At 40.6% G+C, this 26,111-nt stretch overlaps 1 protein-coding gene across 3 annotated transcripts in view; it reads left to right on the top strand.

The window, feature by feature from the left end:
* The window catches only part of LOC137347711 (protein crumbs homolog 1-like), a 194,648-nt gene that overhangs the window by 122,560 nt on the left and 45,977 nt on the right, over nt 1-26,111 (top strand). For all 3 annotated transcript variants that reach the window (XM_068012525.1, XM_068012526.1, XM_068012524.1), the window contains 3 exons: nt 16,395-17,330; nt 23,750-24,306; nt 25,895-26,060. In XM_068012525.1, the coding sequence (XP_067868626.1) occupies nt 16,395-17,330; nt 23,750-24,306; nt 25,895-26,060 (1,659 nt within the window). The remainder of the gene's footprint in view (nt 1-16,394; nt 17,331-23,749; nt 24,307-25,894; nt 26,061-26,111) is intronic.

Here is a 26,111-nt window from a genome sequence, read left to right as displayed (position 1 = left end):
ACTAGTAGGACCGACCATCGGCAACTGATGTCGTGAAAGGTAGTCGCTGGGTTGAGCTTGCCTGGCTGATACTCAACATGGAACTTGTACTCTTGCAGTTTGTGTATCTAATGTTCTATTCGAGTGGGTGGTTTGCAATGTGAATTGTTGAACAAGCCATGGTCTATGATCGCTTCAAACTCACTTCCATATAGGTAGAGATGAAAGTGTAAGATACCTCATATGATTGAGCAGGCTTCTTTCTCTGTTTGTGAATAACATTGCTGTACAGGCATTAACAATCTGCGTGCCATCGCAATGATTGATGGGTTACCTGTCTTGTCTTTCTGTATGAGAACTGGATTTAAGTCAACCTGGCTTGCATCCACAACTAGCTGGGTGGTTTTCTCAGGGTTGAAATAGGCATTTGTGCAACTTGCTGACAAACGTTATTTGATCTGGTGTACTGCCTGTTTGTGTGATTTAGTCCATTCCCGCTTTAGTTTAGTTTAGAGATACAGCACTGAAACAGGCCCTTCGGCCCACCGAGTCTGTGCCGACCATCAACCACCCATTTATACTAATCCTACACTAATCCCATATTCCTACCACATCCCCACCTGTCCCTATATATTTCCCTACCACCTACCTATACTAGGGGAAATTTATAATGGCCAATTTACCTACCACTTGGTGGTCTCTTTTGTCAGATTGCATTGAGGGGAGGGGGGGGGGCGCAGATAGTGTAGCAAGATCAGGAATGAAACAACTACAGTACGTGATAAGTCCTAGCAGACTCGGACTTTATGAACAGTGTTATAGGATCCGCAGCATTTGCAATGGCTTCAACTTTCCATGGATCAGGTGATACTCCTTCACCACTGAACATATGACCTAAGAATTCAATTCTGCTTTCATTAAACAAGTACTTGTCTTTGTTCAAAGTGGGGTTACATTCATTGAGACATTGGAGGTATGTATGTAGGCATATCGAGTTCCCTTTCAGTGCACCCGTAGATGAGAGTGCATTCAAGTCCTTGAAGGCTGGGTGATTCGTTTATCAGCCAGTGCAGACACCGGGCCAAGTGGCCTCTTTCTGAGCCGTAAACATTCTATGATTCTATTCTAGATTGTATCGTGCTGATTCTAACGTGCTGAAATACCTCAGCTGCTGATCTGACTCCAAAGTTGAGCCTCTTGTATCGAAACGGTCCGATGTTAGTAGAGAATACAGTTAAATATCTCTATTCATCTGCAAGCTTCTTTTGATGATAGCCTGCATTGAGGTCAAGTTTAGCTAAGTGTTTAGCACCATTTACTTTTTTAATGATATTATTGTTTGTTGGTGTCAAGTGTCTTTCTCGTTGTATGGCTTGGTTTGGTGATTGCATATTAACGCAGATTCTAATCTGGTTCTTGCTCTTGGGTTTCTTGACAACTTGTATGGGTAAGGCCCAAGGAGTAGGTTCATCCACAACTTTCTCAATAATGTCAAGGTCAAGTAGACATTGAAGTTCCTTCTTTCCTGTTTCCTGATATGAAATGGTATTCATCACCATTGATGCGCAAATGGGAGCACATACAGCTTGCATGTAACATCTTTCAGTTTGCCGATACCAGTGAAGCAATCAGCATGCAGTTTGAGAATGTTTTTGTTATGTGTAGGAATTGCGTATATGACTGCAATCGTGTGCAGATATGTTGCTGTGTGGAAACCGATAAGCGTGTCACATTCTCTAGCACTGTGGGTATACCTACCCCAAATGGACTGCAGTGGTTCAAGAAGGCAGCTCACCACCACCTTCTCAAGGGCAATTAGGGATGGGCAATAAAAGCTGGCCTGGCCAGCGACGCCCACATCCCATGAATGAATTTAAAAAAAAATTGGACATTCGTTCTAGTGTCTTTGAATGAGGTTGGCATTTCAAAAGCCCCAAGGACTTTCAGTGGCTTGTCACTGTTGCAAGGGAAAGTTTTTGTATTCCCTGGTTTGCAGGGAATGGGGCAATCCTGAAGTTTGTTGAATGTTTCGTCTCCCATGACATTGATGGATGCTCCTGTATCTGAGACTTCTATGTCCGAGCAGCCCATGGTCACTGTCACATGTGGCTGTTTGCTGTGTCTGAGAGAAATGACAAAAGTATGTTCAGGGTCAGCTGCCTGTACATTAGCTACATTCTCTCACCAGTTTGCTGTGCTACGCATATGTGGCATCCTTCTGTTGGTATTGGCCTTAGTAGTTGATTTTGCTGATGAGCGATAAATACAAGCCAAGTGGTTGGGTTTTCCACAGGCTTTACACTGTTTACCAGTAGCAGGACACTGTTCAGTGTGGGTAAGGACCACCACAGTGGAAACATTCTTAGGACAAGCTGCAACTCTGCGAGACGGTTGTTATTGCTTTCCAGGTGGTTTCCCAGCACGTGAACGATGAACAGTGTTCACAGGAGTTGAACTTGGAGTGTGGTAGTTACTGTTAGCAGCCTCAACTTCAGTACCTCTGGACTCTGACAGCTAACTCTAACAGCTTTCTGTTTTTCTTGAGTGCTTTTCAGCATAGTTGAATGGAGAGACAGCCTTTGATTATTTGCGTATTGATTTCCCGTTCGACATGTTCAACATTAGTGGCGGCACAGTGGCGCAGTGGTTAGCACCGCAGCCTCACAGCTCCAGCGACCCGGGTTCCATTCTGGGTACTGCCTGTGTGGAGTTTGCAAGTTCTCCCTGTGTCTGCGTGGGTTTTCTCCGGGTGCTCCGGTTTCCTCCCACATGCTAAAGACTTGCAGGGTGATAGGTTAATTGGCCATTATAAATTGACCCTAGTATAGGTAGGTGGTAGGGAAATATAGGGACAGGTTGGGATGTGGTAGGAATATGGAATTAGTGTAGGATTAGTATAAATGGGTGGTTGATGGTCGGCACAGACTCGGTGGGCCGAAGGGCCTGTTTCAGTGCTGTATCTCTAAAACTAAAAAACATCACCAGCCACATTTGGTTTCTTGTTGCCTCAATCACATGCAATATTTCTCATTTCATCTCAATTATCTCATTTGCTTCTTGCTTAGTGCGCCGGATGATAGTTTCAAATATGGTATTTTTCTTGGGTGTAGACTGTTCGTGCATTTTTTGCTGAATTGTAGTCATTTTGCTCAGGCATAAGTATCTCAAAGATATTTTCTAATTCTTCACCTCCATAGTGAAGTAGGGCCTTTTTCCTTTTGTTATCTGTGATTGTAAAATCTGCCATCGCACCTTCGAACCATTGCAGCCACTTTTGCCAACGTGGGAATATAGATGATGGCCCTGAATGTACATCAAAAGGTGGTAGATTGGGCATAGACAGTGCCATATTAATCAGCAGAGCACTGATAATGCATGATTAAGGATCTGGGATCACTTTCCTTTCAGAGGAAACTTCTCTGCAATGATCCAAGATTAAATTTTTTTGATTGGTTGTTATTTTGCAGAGATCAGTGTGTGTTTACACTGTACAAGCTTCCTGGCTGTCTCTAACACAGTTTCCAACTTAAAATGCAGTCTTCAGAATGAACACTAAAACCTTCAAAAAATGTTCATACCTGAAAGCAGTGTTTCCTGTTTTTCACCATCCATTTTTATTTACCTCGTCAACACAGTGGTGTTCTTGGAACTGGAGCGAGGTTTAGTAAAAGATGCGAGACAGAAACAGCATTCTATTGAACGACAATGGATTTTTCTGTATTCTCTTTTTACTTTTACTTTCCCTGTGCTGGCTCATGTGTGTTGTACAGCAGCATCAAGTGTACAAAATGTACAATGCAAATCTTAAAACGCTACAGTCACCAAGGTGAAGTATACAGATAACCTTCAGGAAGGACCAAGGACCTAATCTGGCATTCATCAAACATGACCTTGCAGGGATGGAGGGAAAAAAGTCTGTAAGGGAGATAGTGTTCTTGTTGGAACAGTATGAATGAAACTAGGAAAGAACAGTGCTACAAAGCCAAATTGCCAAGGAGAAACTTTGGTCAACAATGTCAAACAGCTAGCAATGAGAAGTGAGAACGGATTACAGTCACAATGTTGTTGTTGACTTGGAGAAGAGCAGTTTCTGTGCTGGGTGGAAACCAGATTGAAGGGTTTTAAACACTATATTAGGAGGTGTAGGGTTTAACTGCTGAGATTGGCCACTGGGGTTAAACAATATGCAACTGTACCAAGTGGCATTAAAACTGAGCTAACTGGGAAGATCATTGCAAAAGAAAATGATCCGATGAAGAAAAACAATGATGTAAAACATGGAACAAAAATAGCCATGAATAAAGAAGCACAACTACTTGCAGAAAACACTGCAATTTGAAATAAAAAAGTTAGTGAAAGTTTGTGTGATTAATATTGTTCTGCTAGTGCGATTTGTTGAATGATAATTTTCTTTACTCCACTGGCTGGAGATCTGAATTTGTATTTTTTTTAAAAACACTTTTTTTTAAATAGACAAGCTGCCAGCAAAGTCATCCTTTCAGCTTAAAATGATCACCTAGTTTGCTACACTGTACCCACATTGCAAAGGACTATGAGGAGAGGAACAACATGTTTGCTAAGTCCCCAGCAAGAACCAAGACCCAGGAAGTTTAAAGGAACTACCTGTTCTCTCTGCATACAGAGAACTACTGCTAACTGCTATGTTTCAATGACTGAGTGACTGTTGTGTGACAAGCCCCTCCCCATCTGTGAATTTTAAATTGGTGTTTTTCTCTGGTGGAGGAGAAGCAACTAGACTCTGACATGAGCAGACCCTAAGTAGGGGTCCCTCTCTCCCTCTCTCTTCCAGCTTGAAAAATTTCAAATCCTGCTTGTTGACTGACCACCTTTGCATACTCCAGCTACTATCAGAAACCCCTTTGGAAGAAATCCTCTGCATCACTATCTCCAAGAGACTCACCGAACCAGTCTCTTCAAACTAAAAGCCTCAGGACCACTGAATTCAGCTAGAAGCCAGCCGAATCACCAAATTCCATAGCCTGTAAACCTTTTTTCTCTGGACTCTAACTCAACCAATCAACCTTTCCCCACTCTGTAACCTATTTGTGTGTGTGTAAACCTCGGGCTGGATTTTACTGAGCCCCTGTTGTCAGGCTCCTTGGGTTGGAGAGAGGGGTGGGGGGGGGGGGGTGGTTTGGTGGCTGCTGGAAGATGGTTCTAGCAGAGGCCCGCCACGGAGGCCAATGCCAGGAAGGCCTGGCCCGATCTTCCCGGCAGTGGCAAGGCTCCGTGGCAGACCCCCGCCACTGGGCGACGGAACTGAATCTAAATATTTAAATCAAGGAGATGATTAAATTTAAATAGACTAACCAGCAATATACCAAGTTCGCCACGATCTTTGGAGTGGCAGCTGGCACTCCCGTGCCTTCAATTCCCCGTCTGGGGAAAGCAGGCCGAACACTGGTGTGGAGGGGGAGGTGTTAAGATTTTTACTGCAGGGGTGGGGGGAAAAACAAGGTCAAATCAGCATCAGCAGAGTAGGGATGGGTGGGAAGGGGTGAACTTTCAACTTTGTACAGTCTGGGGAGGGGAAGGTCAGAATTCAAAGCTAAGTGTTTTGGGGGAGAAGGGCAAATATTGACCGTAATTTTTATTGCGGGTGGGAATTTATTTCGTTAAATTTTTGTGTAGCGGGGTGGGGGTGCGGGAAATACCTCTAAAAATTTAAATATGCCAGCAGGGCTGGCTGCCAATTAAAAATGGCACCAGTGCCTGCGCACAGGCAGCTGACGCCATTGCTGGCGTTGGACAGCCTGCCCCCTCCACATAATTGGGGGTGGTGGGCCGCCCCGGCTATTTAAATGAGCCGCTGCATGTGAGATCGTGGTGGTTCAACGGTGCGTGGCCTGCGCTTGCAGGCTGCCATGTTTTGAGCAGCTCTTAAAATCTAGCCGCTCTACTGTGAGTGAGAGTGAAAGTTGTTATTTTTTAAAGTTTGGTTTAGGTACAATTAAGTTAATCTCTTTCTTTGTTAACTCAAGAAAATCTGTTCAATTGGTTTGTTAAGATCATAGCAAGTAAGTAATCAAACACCTACTGAATTGGCCCATACATCCACTTTATGAATTAAACCTGTTGTGGTCTAACAAGGAGAGGGAAAAGAGGGAAGCCCTTCAACCCCTCCTCACTTGACTGTAACAAAAATTTGGTGGCTCATATCTGAGATCAAACCCAAAGACAAATGGGAAATTGGAAGCGGGAAACCAAATTGAACCCTAGTAATACTTTTAAAACTTCAATACAGGTTTTCTTGTGGTTTTCAGTGCTAGAGTACTAAAATGTACACATTCAAGGCTAGTACCTTCCTAGAACAGAGTGAAGTAACTTGGGCCAGGTAAAAGCTCTATCTGTTGAAGAGTTGAAGAATGTAGCTGGGCAGTTAGAAATTATTATCCGTCCAAAAGCTAGGAAGTTTAAAATCTTAAAACTTGTGGCCAACTATTTTAAAATTAATACTGAATAACCGGAGACAGGCATAGAATCTGAAGCAGACAAACTAACGTTAGCTAAGATACAACTAGAACAGAGGAGATTGGAATAAGAATTCCAAGAAAAAGAAAAAGAGTTTTTCAGAGAGAGAAAGAGGAGACAGAATCCCAGGAAAGGGAAAAAGGGAGGAAAGGGAAAAAGAGAGCATTCCAAAGGGAGTTAAGGCAACTCGAACGCAATAGGGGAAGACCCAATGTACCCACTGAAGGCACTGAGGGAACTTCCCCTAGCTCAGGACTAGGTACTGGGCTCTTAAAGTTCTCCCAGTTGATACCAAAGTTTAATGAGGGGGACGTGGTAGCATTTTTCATCGGTTTTGAAAAACTTGCAAAACAGTTGAAGTTGCCAGTAGACAGCTGGACACTGTTATTGTAAAGCAAACAGACAGGAAAGGACCATGAGGTTTATTCACTATTGCCTGATGAGAGTTCATCAGATTATGAGATAACTAAAAATGCTATCCTGAGTGCATACGAGCTAGTAGTACCAGAGGTGTACCATCAAAAGTTCTAAACTCTCTGAAAGTAGCTGGAAAAAACTTACATTGAGTTCGACAGGGTTAAGCAACTCGCTTTTGACTGATGGATATGGGCACTAAAGATAGAGTCCACCTATGAAAACCTTAGAGAGGTGATCCTCCTCGAGGAGTTCAAAAACTCACTTCCCCTTTCCATAAGCAACCACACGGAGGAACAAAAGGTTTCAAGAACCACGCAGGCAGCAATCCTGGCTGATGATTATACACTTATTCACGAGCCCTTGCTCCAAGGGAAACCCTTCCCTAGTCACTTCCAAAAAGCTGAAAAGGATAGAAGGTTGGAGAATGATAGGAGGATGAACAGCTATGAGCGAGAAGGGAGAACTGGAAACATAAGGGAACCTCCTCAGGCCAAAAAGGAAGGTGCTGAGAACAGGAATGACGCCCAGAAGCCTGCATGTTTCCATTGAAATAAGGCAGGTCACCTTTAAGCTGACTGCTGGAAATTATGGGGAAAACCCATAGGCTTAGTCAGGGTACACCAGACCAGTGCAGGAAAAGAGACCCTGATGGAAAGCACAGCAGATCAGACTGTGACTTTAACTGTGGCAGTAAAACCCGAGTAAACCTACCACTGAGAATGCGGGAAAATTTAACAAAATCCTTGAGAGTTACCAGGATTGCGTGTCCAGAGGAAAAGCGACACAGTACTCCTTGACTGAGGTGAGTAAGCCCATAGTCACACATTGGAAAATAGGAACCTCGGAGCAGGAGTAAGCCATTCAGCCCATCGATCCTGCCCCGCCATTCAATACAATCATGGCTGATCATCCACTTCAATGCCTTTTTCCCAGACCATCCCCGTATCCCTTTATGTCATTGGTATTTAGAAATCTGCCAATCTCTACTTTCACCATACGCAATGACGGATATTCCACAGTACTCTGGGGTAGAGAATTCCAAAGACTCACAACCCTCTGAGGAGAGAAATTTCTCCTCATCTCTGTCCTAAGTGGCTTCCCTCTTACTTTGAAATTGTGTCCCCTGGTTCTAGATTCTTCAACCAGGGGAAGTATCTTACCTGCATCTATCCTGTCTATCCCTTGAAGTATTTTGTAGGTTTCAATGAGATCATCTCTCATTCTTCGAAACTCTAGAGAATACAGGCCCAGTTTCTCCAATCGCTCTTCATAGGACAGTCCCGCCAACCCAGGAACAAGTCTGGAACATAGGAAGATAGGAACAGGAGTAGGCCATTCAGCCGCTCGAGCCTGTCCTGCCATTCAATGAGATCATGGCTGATCCGCGGCCTAACTCCATATACCTGCCTTTGGCCCATATCCCTTAATATCTTTGCTTAACAAAAAATATATCTATCTAAGATTTAAAATTAACAACTGTTCTAGCTTCAACTGCTGTTTGTGGGAGAGAGTTCCAAACCTCTACCACCCTTTGTCTGAAGAAGTGCTTCCTAACATCTCTCCTGAATGGTCTAGCCCTAATTTTTTGAATCTCCAACCAGTGGAAATAATTTATCTTTATCTAGTCTGTCTTTTCCTGTTAATATCTTGAAGACTTTGATCCGATCACCCCTAAACCTTCTAAATTCAAGCGAAAATAGGCCTAATTTGTGTAATCTCTCCTCGTAACTTAATTCCTGTAGTCCAGGTATCATTCTTGTAAACCTACGTTACACTCCCTCCAAGGCCAATACATCCTTCCTGTGGTGTGGTGCCCAGAACTGCCCACAGTACTCCAAGTGGGGTCTAACCAGGGCTTTGTACAGCTGCAGCATAACCTTTGTGTTTTTATACTCCAATCCTTTAGATATAAAGGCTAGCATTCCATTAGCCTTTTTGATTATTTTCTGCACTTGCTCGTGGCATTTTAAAGATCTATGCACCTGAACCCCCAAGTCGCTTTGGACATCCACTGTACTTAACCTCTTCCCATTTAGAAAGTACCCTGGCTCTATCCTTTATTGGTGCAAAATGGATAACCTCACACTTGCTCACTTTGAAATCCATCTGCCACAATTTTGCCCATTTACCTAGTCTGTCAATATCTCCTTGCAATTTTATGCTATCATCTAGACCGTCTACAATGCCACCTAACTTTGTATCATTAGCAAATTTGGATATGTGACTTACTATGCCAAGTCGTTAATGAATAATGTGAATAATTGAGGCCCCAACACAGATCCCTGCGGGACACCACTAGTCACATCCTGCCTATCGGAGTACTTACCCATTATCCCCACTCTCTGTCGCCTACCACTCAACCAACTTCCTAACCATGTCAATAATTTGCCCTCAACTCCATGGGCTTCTACCTTAATTAACAGTCTCTTATGTGGGACTTTATCAAATGCCATCTGGAAGTCCATATAAATAACATCCATAGACATTCCCCTGTCCACTTCCTTAGTCACCTCTTCAAAAAATTCAATGAGATTTGTCAGGCATGACCTTCCTGTCATGAATCCATGCTGGCTGTCCCTGATTAACTGAAATTTTTCGAGGTGTTCAGTCACCCTATCTTTGATTATAGACTCCAGCAACTTCCCCACCACAGATGTCAGGCTAACTGGTCTGTAATTTCCTTGGTTCCCCTTTCACCCTTCTTAAAAAGTGGAGTGACATGTGCAACTTTCCAATCCAGGGGGACCACTCCTGAATCTAGGGAACTCTGAAAGACTATAGTTAGGGCATCTACAATGTGCTCCCCTACTTCCTTCAACACCCTCGGATGGAAACCATCAGGTCCTGGGGATTTCTCACTAGTTCCATTAATTTCCTTGTTACTGATGTTTTACTTATGTTAATTGTATTAAGTCCCTGTCCCCTATTGGTTATTAATTTTTTTTCGGGACTTCCGGCAAGTTATCCTCCTTTTCAACTGTAAATAAATAAGTCTGGTGAACCTTCGTTGCACTCCCTCTATGGCAATAATATCCTTCCTAAGGTAAGGGGACCAAAACTGAACACGGTACTCAAGGTGCAGTCTAACCAAGGTTCTATACAACTGAAGCAAGACTTCACTACTTCTGTACTTAAATCCTCTTGCGATAAATGCTAACATACCATTAGCCTTCTTAATTGCTTGCTGCACCTGCATATTCGGTTTCAGTGACTTATTGACAAGGACACACAGGTCCCTTTGTACATTTACACTTTCTAATCTCTTGCCATTTAAGAAATACTCTGCACATCTATTCTTCCTACAAAAATGGATAACCTCATGTTTTTACACATTATATTCCATCTGCCACGTTCTTGCCCACTGACAAAGTCTGTCCAAATCCCGTTGAAGCCGCTTTGCATCTTCCTCACAATGCACATTCCCACCTAGTTTTGTGTCATCTGCGAGCTTGGAAATATTACATTTGGTCCCCACATCCAAATCATTGATGTATATTGTGAACAGCTGGGGCCCAAGTACTGATCCTTGCGGTACCCCGCTAGTCACAGCCTGCCAACGCAAGAATGACCCGTTTATTCCTATTCTCTGTTTTCTGCCTGTTAACCAATTCTTAATCCATGCCAGTATATTACCTCCTATCCTATGTGCTTTAATTTTGCGAACCAACCTCTTGTGGGGGACTTTATCAAAAGCCTTCAGAAAATCAAAATATACTATGTCCACCAACTCCCCTTTATCAATTCTGTTAGTAACATCCTCAAAAAACTCCAACAGGTTCGTCAAACAGGATTTCCCATTCATAAATCCATGTCGACTGTGCCCAATCAGATCATTATTATCAATTGTTCATTTATCACATCCTTTAGAATAGATTCTAACATTTCCCTACTGCTGATGTAAGGCTAATAGGTTTGTAGTTGCCTGTTTTCTCTCTCCCTCCCTTCTTAACTAGTCGGGTGACATTTGTTACCTTCCAATCTGCAGGAACTGCTCCAGAATCTAAAGGATTTTGGAAGTTGATCTTCAATGTATCTACCATCTCCATAGCTACCTTTTTCAACACACTGGGATGTAGAATATCAGGTCCTGGGGACTTATCAACCTTCAGCCCCATTAATTTCTCCAATACAACCTTGTTACTAATACTAATTTCCTTCAAATCCTCATTTCCCCCTAATCCCTAGGACCTCTAATTCTGGGAGATTTCTTGTATCTTCCTCAATGAAGACAGACACAAAGTAATCATTTAGCTTCTCTGCCCTTTCTCTATTCCCCATTATAAATTCTCCTGACACTGTCTGTAATGAACCCACATTTGTCTTAGCCACACGTTTCCTTTTTATGTACCTGTAGAAGCTTTTACAGTCCGTTTTTATGTGTTTTGCTACTTTACATTATTTTATCAGTTTCTTGGTTCTCTTTTGCTGTATTCTAAAATTATTTCAATCCTCAGGTTTACTACTATTTCTGGCAACTTTATAGGCCTTTTCTTTTAATCTTATACAATCCTTAACTTGCTTTGTTAGCCACGGTTGACTGCCTTTACTTTTGGGGTTTTTGTGCCTTGAAGGAATGTATAAATGCTGTAACCTATAATAATTCTTTGAAGACTATCCATTGTCTTTGCACTGTCATACCTTTTAATGTATTTTCCCAATCCATCTCAGCCAATTTGCCCCTCATACTTTCATAATTTCCTTTTTTCAAATTTAACACCCTGGCTTCAGATTGAACTATCTCACTTTCAAACATAATGTAAAATTCTATCATATTATGATCACACATCCCTAAAGGTTCTTTTACAAGATTATTAATTAGCCGTTTCTCATTACATAAAACTAGATCTAAAATAGCCTGTTCTCTAATCAGTTCCTCAATATACTGCTCTAGAAAACCATCCCTAACACACTCCAGAAACTCATCCTCCACAGCATTAGTGCTCATTAGGTTTACCCAGTCTATGTGCAGATTGAAGTCACCCATAATTACTGTATTACCCATGCCACATGCTTCTCTAATCTCCTGATTAATACCATGCCCCACACTACCACTACTGTTTGGTGGCCTATAAACAACTCCTACCAACGTTCGCTGCCCCTTGCTGTTTCTTAGCTCCAAACAGATTCCACATTTTGTTCTTCCGATCTGAGATCCTCCCTTACTAACGTACTGATATCAGCCCTCATCAGCACAACACCACCTCCTTTTTTCCTGTCATTCCTAAATGTCAAATATCCTTGAATATTCAGTTCCCAGTCTTGGTCACCCTGTCGCCACATTTCTATAATGGCAATTAGATCATACCCATTTACTTCTGTTTGTGCCTTTAAATCATCTATCATGTTGTGAATGCTGCCTGCATTCAGGTAGAGCGCCCTTAACCTTGTCTTTACTTAGGGATAAAGGGGCCTCCCAATCCGTTCTGCTGGGAAAAGGCATGACCTTTTGCCCAGGGAGTGCACTGAATGCTAAAGTGCTAGTAAACAGTATTGGAGGAAAGTATATGTCCATACCTTTATACCTTTAACCCTGGGGAATGTCCCTAGTTTACCTGTGGACTGGGTTGACCTGCTCCTGGGTAATGATCTGGCGGGGGCGTGTTCTGAGAGACTTGCCACATGTGCCAGGTTGTGGGGAAGCCTCAACCTGCAATGAAACCTGCACCCCTGATTCCCATACTGACTTTTGGGAACCGTTCAGCAGAGTGCTGGTAGATTGTGTGGGACCCCCTGCTGAAAACAAAAGAGGGCTTCCAGTATCTTCTCACCATTATGGATGTGGCTACTCTATTTCCAGAGGCTATCCCCTCTAAGAACTCTCTGCCAAGGTAGTGGTAGGGGGGCTACCGAATTCTTCACCCTATATGGGCTGCCTGCTGAGATCCAGTCGGATCAGGGCACAAATATTATATCCAGTATTTTTCAAATGATTATGGGTAATCTTGGCTTAACCCGCTAAATTCTTCAGCCTACCACTCACAGTCACAAGGGGCTTTGGTCCCACCAGACCCTAAAGACAATGATCAGGGCATACTTCTATGAGTACCCCCATGACTGGAACTTCTCATTTCTACCAGAGACTCACCTAATGAGTCCACTGGCTTTAGTCCCTTTGAATTAGTTTATGTATATGAGGTGAGTGGTCCTCTAAAACTAATCAAGGAGAGGTTTTTGGAATCCAGGAATGAATCTTCCCTTTTAGACTACATCTCCATGTTCCAAGAATGGCTCACGAGAGCCTGTGTGGTGGCTCAGGAACACCCAAGAACCTCCCAGATAGCTATGAAAAGGCAGGTGGATAAACATGCCAAGGCCAGAACATTTCAGCCCGGAGATCATGTGTTTGTGCTATCAATACAGGGAGAATCACTGATAGCCCATTTCAGTGGCCCGTAGAGAGTAATAAAGAGAATTGACCAAGTGAATTATATAATTGACACCCCAGATCATAGCAAAAAGCAAAGGCGGTGCCACATCAATATGTCAAAACTGTATCACAACCGGGAAGGGGACAAACAAGCACAGGTATGTCAGGCAGTCAGGAAAGAGGAGGGTGAAAGTATTGCAAGGACAAGTTACAAGGAGGCCTGGAGGACTCTCAAATTGAACCCCCTTCCGTACAGTTAGGGAAATTAGACACTGTACTCTCCTATTTAAACGCAGAACAGAGAGGAGACCGAATAAGGCTGCTCACAGTGTTTGAAGAGATTTGCAGGGACAAACCAAGTCCTACACGATGTGGATATAGGAGAGACCCCTCCCAGAAAACAAAATCCCTATCACCTAGGTCCCAGGAAACTGACCCCAGTTCAGGAGGAAATTCAGACTGAAGACCTAGAAATTCAAGATTTAAATTCTGAAGGGAGACACAGAAAAGCTCATAAACCAAAGGAAAACCCTAAGACCGAAAAGGTTTTTGTGGCAGATTTGGAAGATGGTGGTGGTGACTGCAAGTCAAGTATCCAAACTGAGGAGAAATTGTGGGCCAGGCTGGATGAGCACAGAGAAAAACATGTGCAAAAAGCACTGGATGATTTTCACAAAGTTATGAACAACTTTGAATCCAGGGTTGAGTTCACTGATATAGAGAAAATGGAAAGGGAAGATATTGTAGAAATACAAGAAGAAATTCAGCCTATGCTGCAGCACAAGCTGATTGAGCCCAATCAGAGGAGTTGGAATTGTCCAGTTATGCTCGCGCACAATCCCGGATAAGGAAAATTAATTAAACTAGAGTATGGCCATGACAGTGAGACTGCCGAGTTTGTGTGTACAGTTTTCAAAAAAATTTGTTGCCTCATAATGAAATGTTCCTGTTGTCAGACTGCATTTCACATGGTGGGCAGGTGTTATGTCAGTGCGTTTTGTTGATTGATCATTTTTTTTGGTTCACTCGCTGGAGATCTGAATTTGTATTTTTTTAAAAAAAGACAATGTATCCTGCATTGCAAAGGATGGTGAGGAGAGAGACAAAATGTCTGCGACGTCCCCAGCAAGAAGCAAGAAAGAGGAAGTTTAAAGGAACTACCTGTTCTCTCAGCAAGCAGAGAAACACTGCTAACTGCTAGGTTTGAATGACTGAGTGATGGTCATGTGACAAGCCCCTCCCCATCTGTGGTTTTTAAACTGGTGTTTTTCTCTGCTGCAGAGGAGAAGCAACTGGACTCTCCTGCATATTGACTGACCACCTTTGCATACTCCGGCTATAATCAGAAACCCCTTTGGAGAAAATCATCAGCATCACTATCTCCAAGAGACTCACCAAACCAATCATCTACCACTTCAAACTGAAAGCCTCAGGACCACTGATTTCAGCTAGAAGCCAGCCAAATCACCAAACTTCACAGACTGTATACCTTTTCTCTATGGACTCTAACTCAACCAATCTACTTTCCTCCACTCTGTAACCTATTTGTGTGTATGTAAAGCTCTAGTGTGTGTGTGTGTGTGTGTGAGAGAGAGAGAGAGTGGAAGTTGGTGCTTAGTTTATTTTTTTAAAGTTCAGTTTCAGTACAATAAAGTTAACCACTTTCTTTGTTAACTCAAGAAAATCTGCCCAGTTGGTTCTTATGTTCATCGCAAGTAAGTAATCAAACACTGACTGAATTGGTCAGTACATCCATTTTAAGTAAGAATTAAACCTGTTGTGGTTTAACAAGGAGAGGGAAAGAGGGAAGCCCTTCAACCCCTCCTCGCTTGACTATAACAATATAGAAATATCAAAATGAAGGCAGTGCTGGTATTCTGCTGATAAACAGTCTTGTATTTAGATGCAGATATATCGGCCTGATGGACAGATTTTAGTTGTTGCGCTTTACAAGCTGAAGCTATTGCACAGATGCCTATGTTGCCCATCAGAGGCTTTCCACATTAGAAACATAGTTCAAAATATTTTCAGATCATAGAACAACAAACCAATTGAAAACAAAGATATTCTGTTGATAGTTGGTCAATCTAATGACATGTACAATGTCAGAGGATTGTAAGAGGAATCGTATAGTGCCTCCAGGTAATGGTTCTGTATCGAACTTCTCACTATGTTCTGATTGCTGATATTTTTATTATATGTAAGCACTTAACAATTCACTCAGAATACCTATTTCATTCGAGAGATGGGAGAAAGTTGTGCAAAACACTACCTTCTACCAATCTGTGTCGGAATGCCACTGTGTTGTGCCATTGAGATTTTTAAATACTCCATATTAACTATTGGTTACAGGGTATGATCTCTCAGCCTGAGGAGTGGATAAGATAACTCATTGTGTGATAGGATTCCACTATTTAATGTGAGAAAATTATGTCAAAGATATAGGATGTCAACAGTTAGATTACTGAGCCTTATTTGTCTGAAAAACTGACCTTTGGAGGCAGTTTTCAGCCTAAGTTTTTTTTTGACTTATCTCTGACTAACAATATGGAAAATAGGCAAGTAACAAATTTCAAACATATGCCATAGAAAATAAAAAAAATAGGAGAGGGAGGAGAAAGGAACAGAAAGTAAAGTGAAAGAAACACAAACAGAACAATTTTTTGGAGCATCTGGTTATTACAGCAATGAAACCCGTCCTGACATTTAAATAACTTTACTGTCAGTTTTGGTTAGTTTGTAAGCTGCAAACCTAATAATACAGCTGGCCCAGAAAGCCATGGACTACTAGTATTAGGGATTAAAAAGGTATGCACATACATTATTTATTTCCAAAATCTGGTTATAGTTTAGTATATTTTGGTTTTAGGCTTGAAAATCCTTTACATAAGAGTTCAATACATATTTGTCTAAATCACATTGGAATAGTTCTGTTTGATTAGGTTGTTACTGTTCTATCTTTGCTCAATACAAGCATCATTCAACAAGCACAATGCACTTCAAAATGTAGCTATGATGAATCCCACAGTATTAAGGCAGGTACATTTCACACAATAATAGTTTATATTCAGAACATAAACAGTTATATCGTTTTGAAACCACAAGTACGCTGTCTTATGACTTTTTTTTCCTCTCTCAGGGGTGATGTGTCAAATTGATATCAATGAATGCAAGAACAGTCCTTGTGAAAATGGAGGCATTTGTGAAGACTTTATTGCAGACTACACATGCCATTGCCTCACAATGGATGAAGATGATGTCACATGGGGAGGAAAGAACTGTTCAATTCAACTAGCTGGCTGTCTTGAGCATCGCTGTCATAATGGAGCAACATGCATCCCAAACTTGGTGGATGACATTCACAGTTACATCTGCAAATGTCCTCCTGGTTTTTATGACACTACTTGTTCAAAATCAACAACTTTCTCCTTATTCAGTGGCTATGTGATTGTGCAAATGGCAAATATTAATCAGAGCAGGACTCCGGCACGTGATGAGCCATTTAACATCAGTCTACGCTTTAGGACAACCATACCAAATGTGCTATTGCTCTATCGAGGAGATCTACTCAATGAATACATACATATTCAACTTTATAGCGGCCAGCTAATGTCCATAGCTGTGATAAATGGTCAGACAATTAGCATTTCATTCACTCATCAAGTTAATGATGGCGAGTGGCATCAATTAACAATTCTTCTGGGGAAAAGCTTCCTGGTAACCTTATCACATCCAAGTTGTCCAAATTATACTTGTTCAGACTCAAAGACCATAAATACAGCCTCCCTTCCTTCACCAAATTCATTTAGGACAACACACATTGGTGGCTACCCAGGAATGTACCTTTCAATTCAGGATTATTTTACTGGTTGCTTACAGGATTTGAAAATTGATAACAGTACTATATTGCCACAAACTATTTCAGAAAATATGTCAAGGAGTTTTACACTTGGTTGCAAGAAGACAAACTGGTGCCACCAGAACCCATGTAATAGTAATGGGAAGTGTGTGGATCTGTGGACGAACTATAAGTGTGATTGCTTCCGGCCATTTGCAGGTCCCACGTGCATTCATGGTAAGCATATTGAAACATTTATTTTACTGTGTTTGTTGAGAGATATTGAGAGCCAATTGCAATCAGAGCTGCATTTATGACCTGGTGAAGCCAGCTCAAATTATGATGAGTTTGGTAACTTCCTGCCTTAACCCCAACCTGCAAAAAACACCAAAAGAAATGCTAAGATATTTAATAGTTATGATACTTGGCATAATCCCTGTAATAAAGGCTTACTTTAATTACTGGAATTGATAGCAATTCTTAAGTGTTGATGAACAGGAGAAAAATGTCAGGCTCATGAGTGAAAATAAAAAGCCATTTTGCACAAGAATATATTAATTACTTTATTTATAAATACAGAGTTTAACAAGTTTTCCTCCCAATTTTTAAGTTAATCTGCAACTGTCATCAGTGGAGTAACATGTTTTTGATTTTCACTTCCTAAGGGCCATATAAATGTTTAAACTACTATTCATTAGCCGAGCAGAGAGAGGAAGGTTCTTTAAGAAAAGTAAAATGGTCATTTCACTCTAAATAATAGTTAACAAGACTAAAATCATACTCAAGGATAACTTCTAGACCTCGTTAAGGAAGTCCCCAGTCTTGTACGTCTGGTCTTTTATTAGATCTTAGAATTTAGATATGGATTTGAAAATAAAGGTTTCAGATATATATCTAAGCACAAAAGTGATTCATTTTGAAATAAAACATATTAAAAAGTTACACATTCGGATCCTTACTGCCTTTTTTGTAGTGTGATAACAATCATTAAAAAATTGTTTACTTACTGCCTGTGAGGTTCTGCCCATTGAGAGTTGTGGGGGGGGGGGGGGGGGTGCCTCAATTTATACAACCATCACTCCTGCCCAAAACTAATGGAGCCTAATTAATACATTAAAATGAGGGCCCTTGGATGTTTGACCGCCATCTTTGAGCAATCATCACTGTCCCTACCTTTTCTTCAACTTGCCCTCAAACCACGGACAGTTCAGGTTGGAAGACGACTATTTGCAGCGCTATTTAAAAGGAATATCCAGTCAGACTAAACTGGAAGTAGATCTTGCAATGACTTTTTACTTGATTACTTTTGAGACTCTGGAATTTTAGAGGCTCCCTTAAATTAAATTCCTTGCTCCTCGGTATGCTCTATATATTTTTCCCTGCCACTTTAATCTGCTACTCTGTTAATCATCCGCAATCCTTTTAGCCCTTCCCCTTAAGATAATGCTGCAGGCCCACTTCAGTCTCTACCCAGTCACAGTTCCACACTCTCAAACAGTGAGCTCCCTACAAGCAGCACAATTAGCACGGATAGAAAATAGATCAGACATTAGAGATACAGCACTGAAACAGGCCCTTCGGCCCACCGAGTCAGTGCCGACCATCAACCACCCATTTATACTAATCCTACACTAATCCCATATTCCTACCAAACATACCCACCTGTCCCTATATTTCCCTACCACCTACCTATACTAGTGACAATTTATAATGGCCAATTTACCTGCCAACCTGCAAGTCTTTTGGCAAGTCATCAGGCAAGTAGAGTCAATGCCCCACCCATCAGTTTCTCATTGTATGGCAGGGACAGAAATCAACTCCAGGATGCTGTGTATCAGTATGCATTTGCTGCTATGGCCTTTTCCAGTTTTCTTATGGCAACCCTAATCTCCTAGTTTCTGAAGAGGATCGGTAATGGAATCATAATAAAAAAAAGTGCTTTAGAGAAAACTATTCACAAATAAGCATTTTTCAGGAAATACAAAATGTCCTGGAATTACATAGCATATTCAGTGGCATATAAAAAGCTGGATGAAGGCTCCAGTTCTGAGGTCCTGAAGGAAATGAGTTTGGGTAGTTGTAACTTTGTTCTACCAGTGCACAGCTCAGAATTGCTTACAATTTAGTCTAAGTTGGAAGTTTCACTCAAAAATACCACTACAGTTGTTGGTGTGGGAAATTTTGATTGGTGTAGTGGATAATACTATTTTAAGGTTGTGATTTGGACACATTATTCAGGAAAGTAAATTGAGCCTCTATTTACATGGTAGTGCTTAATCCAGACTTTCATTTCCAACAATGAGCACAAAATTCACCCAATCCAATCTCTTTTCGGAACATATGATAGAAGAACAGATAAGGAGTGTACTTATGTAGGGTTATTCTACTCCAGAGTATGACACCAAAGACATTATTATACTTCTACTTTAGATTCTCCATCAGGATTTAGTTTATAGATATTAAGGCAACTTTTCAGATAGGAGTGTTGTGACTGGCCAGTACAGGTCTGGTCCTGGTACCTCTGATTCTTTACTCATGGAGGTCTAGCTAATCTTTAACAAAAAGCACAAGGGTAATAAATAGAAAAAATAGTTTAAAAAGCAAAGTCATTTTTACTTACAGTCCCCACCACTTATACCACCGAAACATATGGCAGGCAACTGTCTATACTGAGCCAAAGAAATTAAATAATATTCAGTTTTTATCTGTCCCGTCTATTTTGATTGGTTAGTTGGTGAGTTTATTTGGTGTCTGGCGCACATGGAGTGCACGGAGGACTGGAGCACTTGACGCATGTGTGGCTGCCAACGGTTGGTGGCGGTGGGATTTGGGGGAGTGGGGGGAGTCGTTGGTGGAGAAACAAAACAGTGGACGATAAAGGGAGCCCAATAACAAAGTTACCCTGACTTGAGAGATTGTTTCTGTGAAGGATGGGGTGGGATTGGGATGGCAAGATGGGGATGGCATGGGAATATGGATGGCAGGAGAGGGATGGAATGACATGGGATGGGGATGGCATGGGAGAGGTGGATGAAATGATGGGATTGGTTCAGTGTGGCACAATGAGTGTGGGGGGGAAATTTTTTGATACACATTCTCTGCTAAAAATGAAGATTCACTAGATTTGAATGAAAATGTTTTAGAAAAGCGGTCAGCTGCATTAAAAGACTACATGAGCATTGATTCTATAGACGAAGATGATGATGGCAATCTACACCCTCCAATGTTTCAAAGACTAACTCCAATGGGCATGCCACCACACAAACTTAGACTCAAGGAAGAAGCAGTTACAATATTTCTATGAAACCTGAATCCTAAATACGGACTGTGTCATGGAACAAGATTGGTAGTTAGGAAGCTGTTTTCTTCAATGATAGATGCTGAAATGATAACAGGCAGACTTCAAGGAAATAGAGTGTTTATTCCTCGAATAATATTGAGCCCATTTGAAGTAAACCTGCCTTTTCAACTCAGGAGAGAAAAACAGTTCCCAATTCTACTTTCATATTCTATGGCTATAAACAGGACACAAGGCCAGACTATTGACAAAATTTGAATTTATATTCCTAGGCCTGTTTTTACACATGGACAGCTTTATGTAGCTTTTTCCAGAGTGAGAAGTTTCAATTCTGTTAAATTCTTCAGTGAAAGAATAACAATAAATCCTGTATTTAAAGAAGTACTGTTGCAGTAGAGATACTAATTTGACTGCAAATGTTTTGCGGGTCTCTGCTAGTTACAACATATTAACCATGTCAGCTATTTCGGGCAATTCAATAAGTCATTTGCATCTTCCTTCCTGATGGAGAGCATTTTAAATCCTCTAAAGCATTCCGCCATTTCAGCAGCAAAACAGATTAAACAAAAGAAACTGTATTGACTCATTTTGGACAAATCATAATGAAAGAGTTTGAAGCCTCCAGGGCTACAGGGCAAATGGCAGTGGTGGTTTCCCTCTACGAGCTGCCCAGGTGAGTGAGTAATGAATGGGGGAGAGGGAGAGGGTCAGGTACGTAGGTGGAGAAATCAGTGGATATTGTAAATCTTCACAAACTATTTTCTAAGAAAAAAACACATGTTGCTAACACCTACCTTTTTCAATATGCACTGGTCAGTTTTCAAGCTCCTGAACTGCAGCTGTTGGCTTTGTAATTGTCTTTCAAAAATTAACATGTAAGATATAAGCACCATTTAATATGAATATCCAAATATATTAAACTCAACTTAATTGTTAGAACTGTTTTTTTGCAGTTTATTTGATTTAGTCTCCATCATCTGATGCTACCTTTAACATACTTGGATTTGCTTTGGCTTTGTAACTTTTAATGATGTACTCTAAATTCTGTGGGAAATGTATGGGGTTAATGTTTAATTTCTACATCCTATGATGGTTTTACCATCCAACAATTACAGTGGAAGAATCACATTATCAATGCACTCACTATAAGTAGAGCAGACTGTATTAGTTGTTGGCCCTATACCAACCATTGCACACATCCACCCTCCCTCCACCTAGTTACAATACCTTCCTGGCACCACTCTCTGTAGGCTTGTAAGAGAATAGTAGAGAATGCAGAAACCCTTTTTATTATGCATGTGTGCAGTGTGTGGACATTATAGAAACATAGGACATAGGAGTAGGCCATTTGGTCCTTCGAGCCTGCTCCGCCTTTTCAATAAGATGGCTGATCTGGTTGTGGTCTCAACTCCACCTTCCTGTCTGCCCCCCATAACCCTTGACTTCCTCATTTATCAAAAATCTAACTCAGCCTCCACAGCTTTCTGGGGAAGAAAATTCCACAGACGAATGACACTCAGAAAAAAATTCTCCTCAACTCCATCTTAAAAGGGAGACCTCTTATTCTTAAACTGTGTCCCCAAGTTCTCGTCTCCCCCACTAGAGGAAACATCCTCCCGGTATCCATTCTTTCAAGTCACTTCAGGATCTTATATGTTTCAATAAGATCATCTCTCATTCTTCTAAACTCCAACGTGCCTAGGCCCAACCTGTTCAACCTTTCCTCATAAGAGAAGCCCTTCATCCCCAGAATGAGTCGAAAGAACCTTCTCTGAACTGCTGCTTTTTTGTTTATTTGTTCATGGGATGTGGACGTCACTGGCAAGGACAGCTTTTATTGCCATCCCCAATTGCCCTTGAGAAGGTAGTTATATCCTTTTTCAAATAAGGAGACCAAAACAGTACACAATACTCCAGATGTGGTCTCACCAACATCCTGTACAGCTGCAGTAAAACTTCTCTACTCATATATTCGATTCCCCTTGCAATAAACGCCAACATTGCATTTGCCTTTCTAATCATTTGCTATACCTGCACATTAACTTTCTGTGATTCATGTCCCAGGACACCAAGATCCCTCTATCACCCAAGTTCTGCAATATCTCTACATTTAAATAGTATACTGTTTTTCTATTCTTCCTGCCAAAGTGGACAAGTTCAGATTTTCCCAAATTATACTCCATCTGCCAAATTTGTTCCCACTCACTTAACCTATCTAAATCCCTTTACAGACTCTTTGCCTCCTCTTAACAACTTACTTTCCTTCCTATCTTGGTGTCATCAGCAAATTTAGCATTCAGTCCCTTCATCCAGGTCATTATAGGAGTCCACTTCAACTGAAACATTTTTAATTGGGCATCTTTATTGTGTTTGGCATCATGAGGATACCCAAACTGGCTCTGGATGTTTTGTGGGTCAGCTGCAGAGCCACTGCATACAGCAGCAGCTTACAAGACCCATGATAAAAAATGGTTTAAAATTTTTCATGAGAAGAAGAAAACAAGAGAATGTTGATTAGTAGATTCCCTTTAGCTCTGGAGATAGTAACATGGGTTTTTGTATTCAAAGTTTTTTCATCTTTTCCAGCCTTAAGATCAAAACACTTATTTGAGTTCAAAGAATTAACTAGAACATTCCCAAAACACGTCTGGAAATGGTTGTATTCTTTATAAACTTCATGGCAGATTTTGCATGTACTTCAACTACCTGATGGTTAATGGTGCTTTTATTATTTACTTTCAGTAATCATACCATCTTAATTACAGCAAGAAATCAGATTAAATACCACAGGCAAAATAACAGCAAAGAACCTAAGCAATTTATTTTATTCATATAAAACTTCTATTTTGCTATTCTTTTCTTTAAACAAATTGACAGATAACATGCACTGTAAAGAACAGGAATTGAACTGCAATAAGTGAAAATCAATAGTAATTTCCTAATCACTGAAAATGTTAATCAACAGAAATGGAGAAAAAGTGAGAAACAGAAATATTTGTGAAAAGGCTGCAGATTGTATTCAAGTGACTTGAAACAAAAGGCCAAAGAATGTGGTGAATAAAGAATAGTAATTTATCAAAAGGTACCCTGCACTAAGCTGCAGCCTTCGTCTGTAAGAATGTGAAACGAACACAAATTTGGAGAGAAATTACCAGTAAATATTTGGTTTGTCTCCAAGGAGCATTAAGCTAATCGTATCAATATTCAAAAGAAAACTATTGAATGCTGAACCAAGTATTTGTTTCGTCATCCATAAACTAACTCATGAAATGAACCTATTTCTCCCCCAAAAATCTTTAAATGTGCTCTGTATATTTTTAAACAATAAAACAAATCCATTTTCTTCTCCTTTCTGCAGAATACATCTCTGCAACATTCAGCAATGAGAATTCAAGCAGCTTTGCCTCTTTTGTTATCACGGATGATCCTGGCACAAAATTTGTTATTTCTTTTTTCATACGCACAGTAAAGGCAGATGGCTTATTATTACAACTCAACCATGGTATAGTTCCTTATCTCACAATATATCTGAACAACAGCAGCATTAACATCAAGACAAAAGCTATGATGGTAGACTCATCCATGAACCTTGCTGATGGCATTAAACGACTGATAGAAATTCGCTTTGATGAAGCTTGGGTAACTGTTAGTGAATCAGATGTTATTCTATTAGACTATCTATTGTCTTCTGTGAAGATTCAACCTTTAGACATTGTCTACATTGGCCAAGATCCTAATGATTCTGCTGCATGGGGAGGACCTTTCAAGGGCTGCCTGCAGGATATAAGGTTCAACAATAACCAACTGGAGTTTTACCCATTGGAAATCTGGAATTACACTTCTTCACTGGCTGTTTACAACAATAAAACACTTGTAAATGTGATCAAGGATTGCATCAGTGATAATTATTGTACGGTAAGAAAATAACTGGTTTGTATACTTGATATGAGGGAGGTAGTGGCGTAGTGGTAATGTCACTGGACTAGGAATGCAGAGGAGAGGCCCAGGATAGTACTCTGGGGACCCGGATTCGATAATGAAATTTGAATTCAATTAATATATCTGAAATTAAAAAGATAGTCTGATAGTGACCATGAAACCATTGTCGATTGTTGTAAAAACCCATCTGGTTCACTAATGTCCTTATCTGGTCTGGCGTACATGTAACTCCAGATCCACAGCAATGTGGTTGACTCTTAAATGCCCTCTGAAATGGCCTAGCAAGCGGCTCATTCAAAGGCAATTAGGGATGGGCAATAAATGCAGGCCTAGCCAATGACGCCCAAATCAAATGAACGAATAAAAAAAGTTTATCAATTGAGATCAAAGATGCTATACTCCTGCTCTACAATTTAGGTATTTTTCTGTTTGAATTGATAAAAGGACATTAATCATGTCTCTCAAAAACATTGCAAAGTGTTTCATATATAATAAATTTTTTTTGAAGTATAGTCAATGTTATGCTACGACAGCAGCAATTTGGCACGACGAGATGCCACAATGATTGTGTAATGAAATGAATAATTATTTAACTTCTTGATGGTATTGGTTGGGAGGGAACGTACCTCAGGATCTTTCAGGTCAACCTGAAGAAGAGAAACAGACGTGCAAGGACTTGGTTTAATTTCTCATTTGAAGGACCACACCTCTAATAATGCAGCACTCTTTCAAGCCTGGTTTTGTGTGTTCAAAACCCAAAACATTTGAGCTCAAGAATCAAGAGTGTTATTGACTGAGTCAAGCTACCTATTGTGAAAATTGGACTAGAAAATAAAAGGGAAGAAAATAAAAATGTAAAAATAAAATTAAATATCATATTTAGAAGTAGAAACATAGATATTAACTATTTATGCAACCAGACTATATGGAAAGTTAGCCAACTTTTAGTCTCTATTTCCTTAGCATTGCTGGAATAGTGCAATAGTTATGGGTAATTCAAAACAGAGCGTGTTTATGAACTTCTCAACAAATTTTCATTTTATTTTTGATGTATTCCTGGAACCTGAAAATGTTAACCTTTAATTAGGGTGATGCTTATTTCAATGCTACAGTGAGTCGCTGCTAATCTTCTTACTTGATTATGTATTGCTGGTGTTAGGTCTATTTGTAGGTTGGAGTATTGTACAAGTAAACATATTTAACTAGCAGTCTGGTTAAACTATCCTTGCTGGGTGACAGCTGAACATTTCTCCAAAAGCATGGTGGTGAATTTTAAAGAGATTCACTCTCAGTGAACTAGCATTTTCAAACACAAAAGTAAAACTGATCCTTGTACAGTCTCATTACAATCTACCAACTAAAGACTGGCATTTACATTGCGCCTTTCATGACTTCAGGACAACCCAAACCACTTTACAGCCAATTATGTACTTTAAATGCAATCACTGTTGTAACGTAGGAAACATAATCTAGAGGATGGTGTAGTCACTGACTGATGTGACAAAATGATATATAATGAACAAGAAATTGGTCTGTGACCGACATGCTTATTGCTTTTATGCAGACTACCCCTTGCCAAAATGGAGGCAATTGTACTGTGACATGGAACGATTTTGAATGTAAATGTCCACGGGCGTTCACTGGAAGAACTTGTGAGGTGAAAGTGTGGTGTGACACTGATCCATGTCCTGCAGGATGTTACTGTCAGAATCTTCCAGGTGGATATGAATGTAAGAACTACAAGAATTCATTTATCAAATATTCAGACACTAAGAAACAAA

Source organism: Heterodontus francisci, chromosome 32 (genome assembly GCF_036365525.1).
Source record: "Heterodontus francisci isolate sHetFra1 chromosome 32, sHetFra1.hap1, whole genome shotgun sequence".
Lineage (NCBI taxonomy): Eukaryota > Metazoa > Chordata > Chondrichthyes > Heterodontiformes > Heterodontidae > Heterodontus > Heterodontus francisci.
The sequence above is the reverse complement of the archived record's forward strand: the minus strand, read 5'-3'. Positions and strand labels throughout refer to the sequence as shown.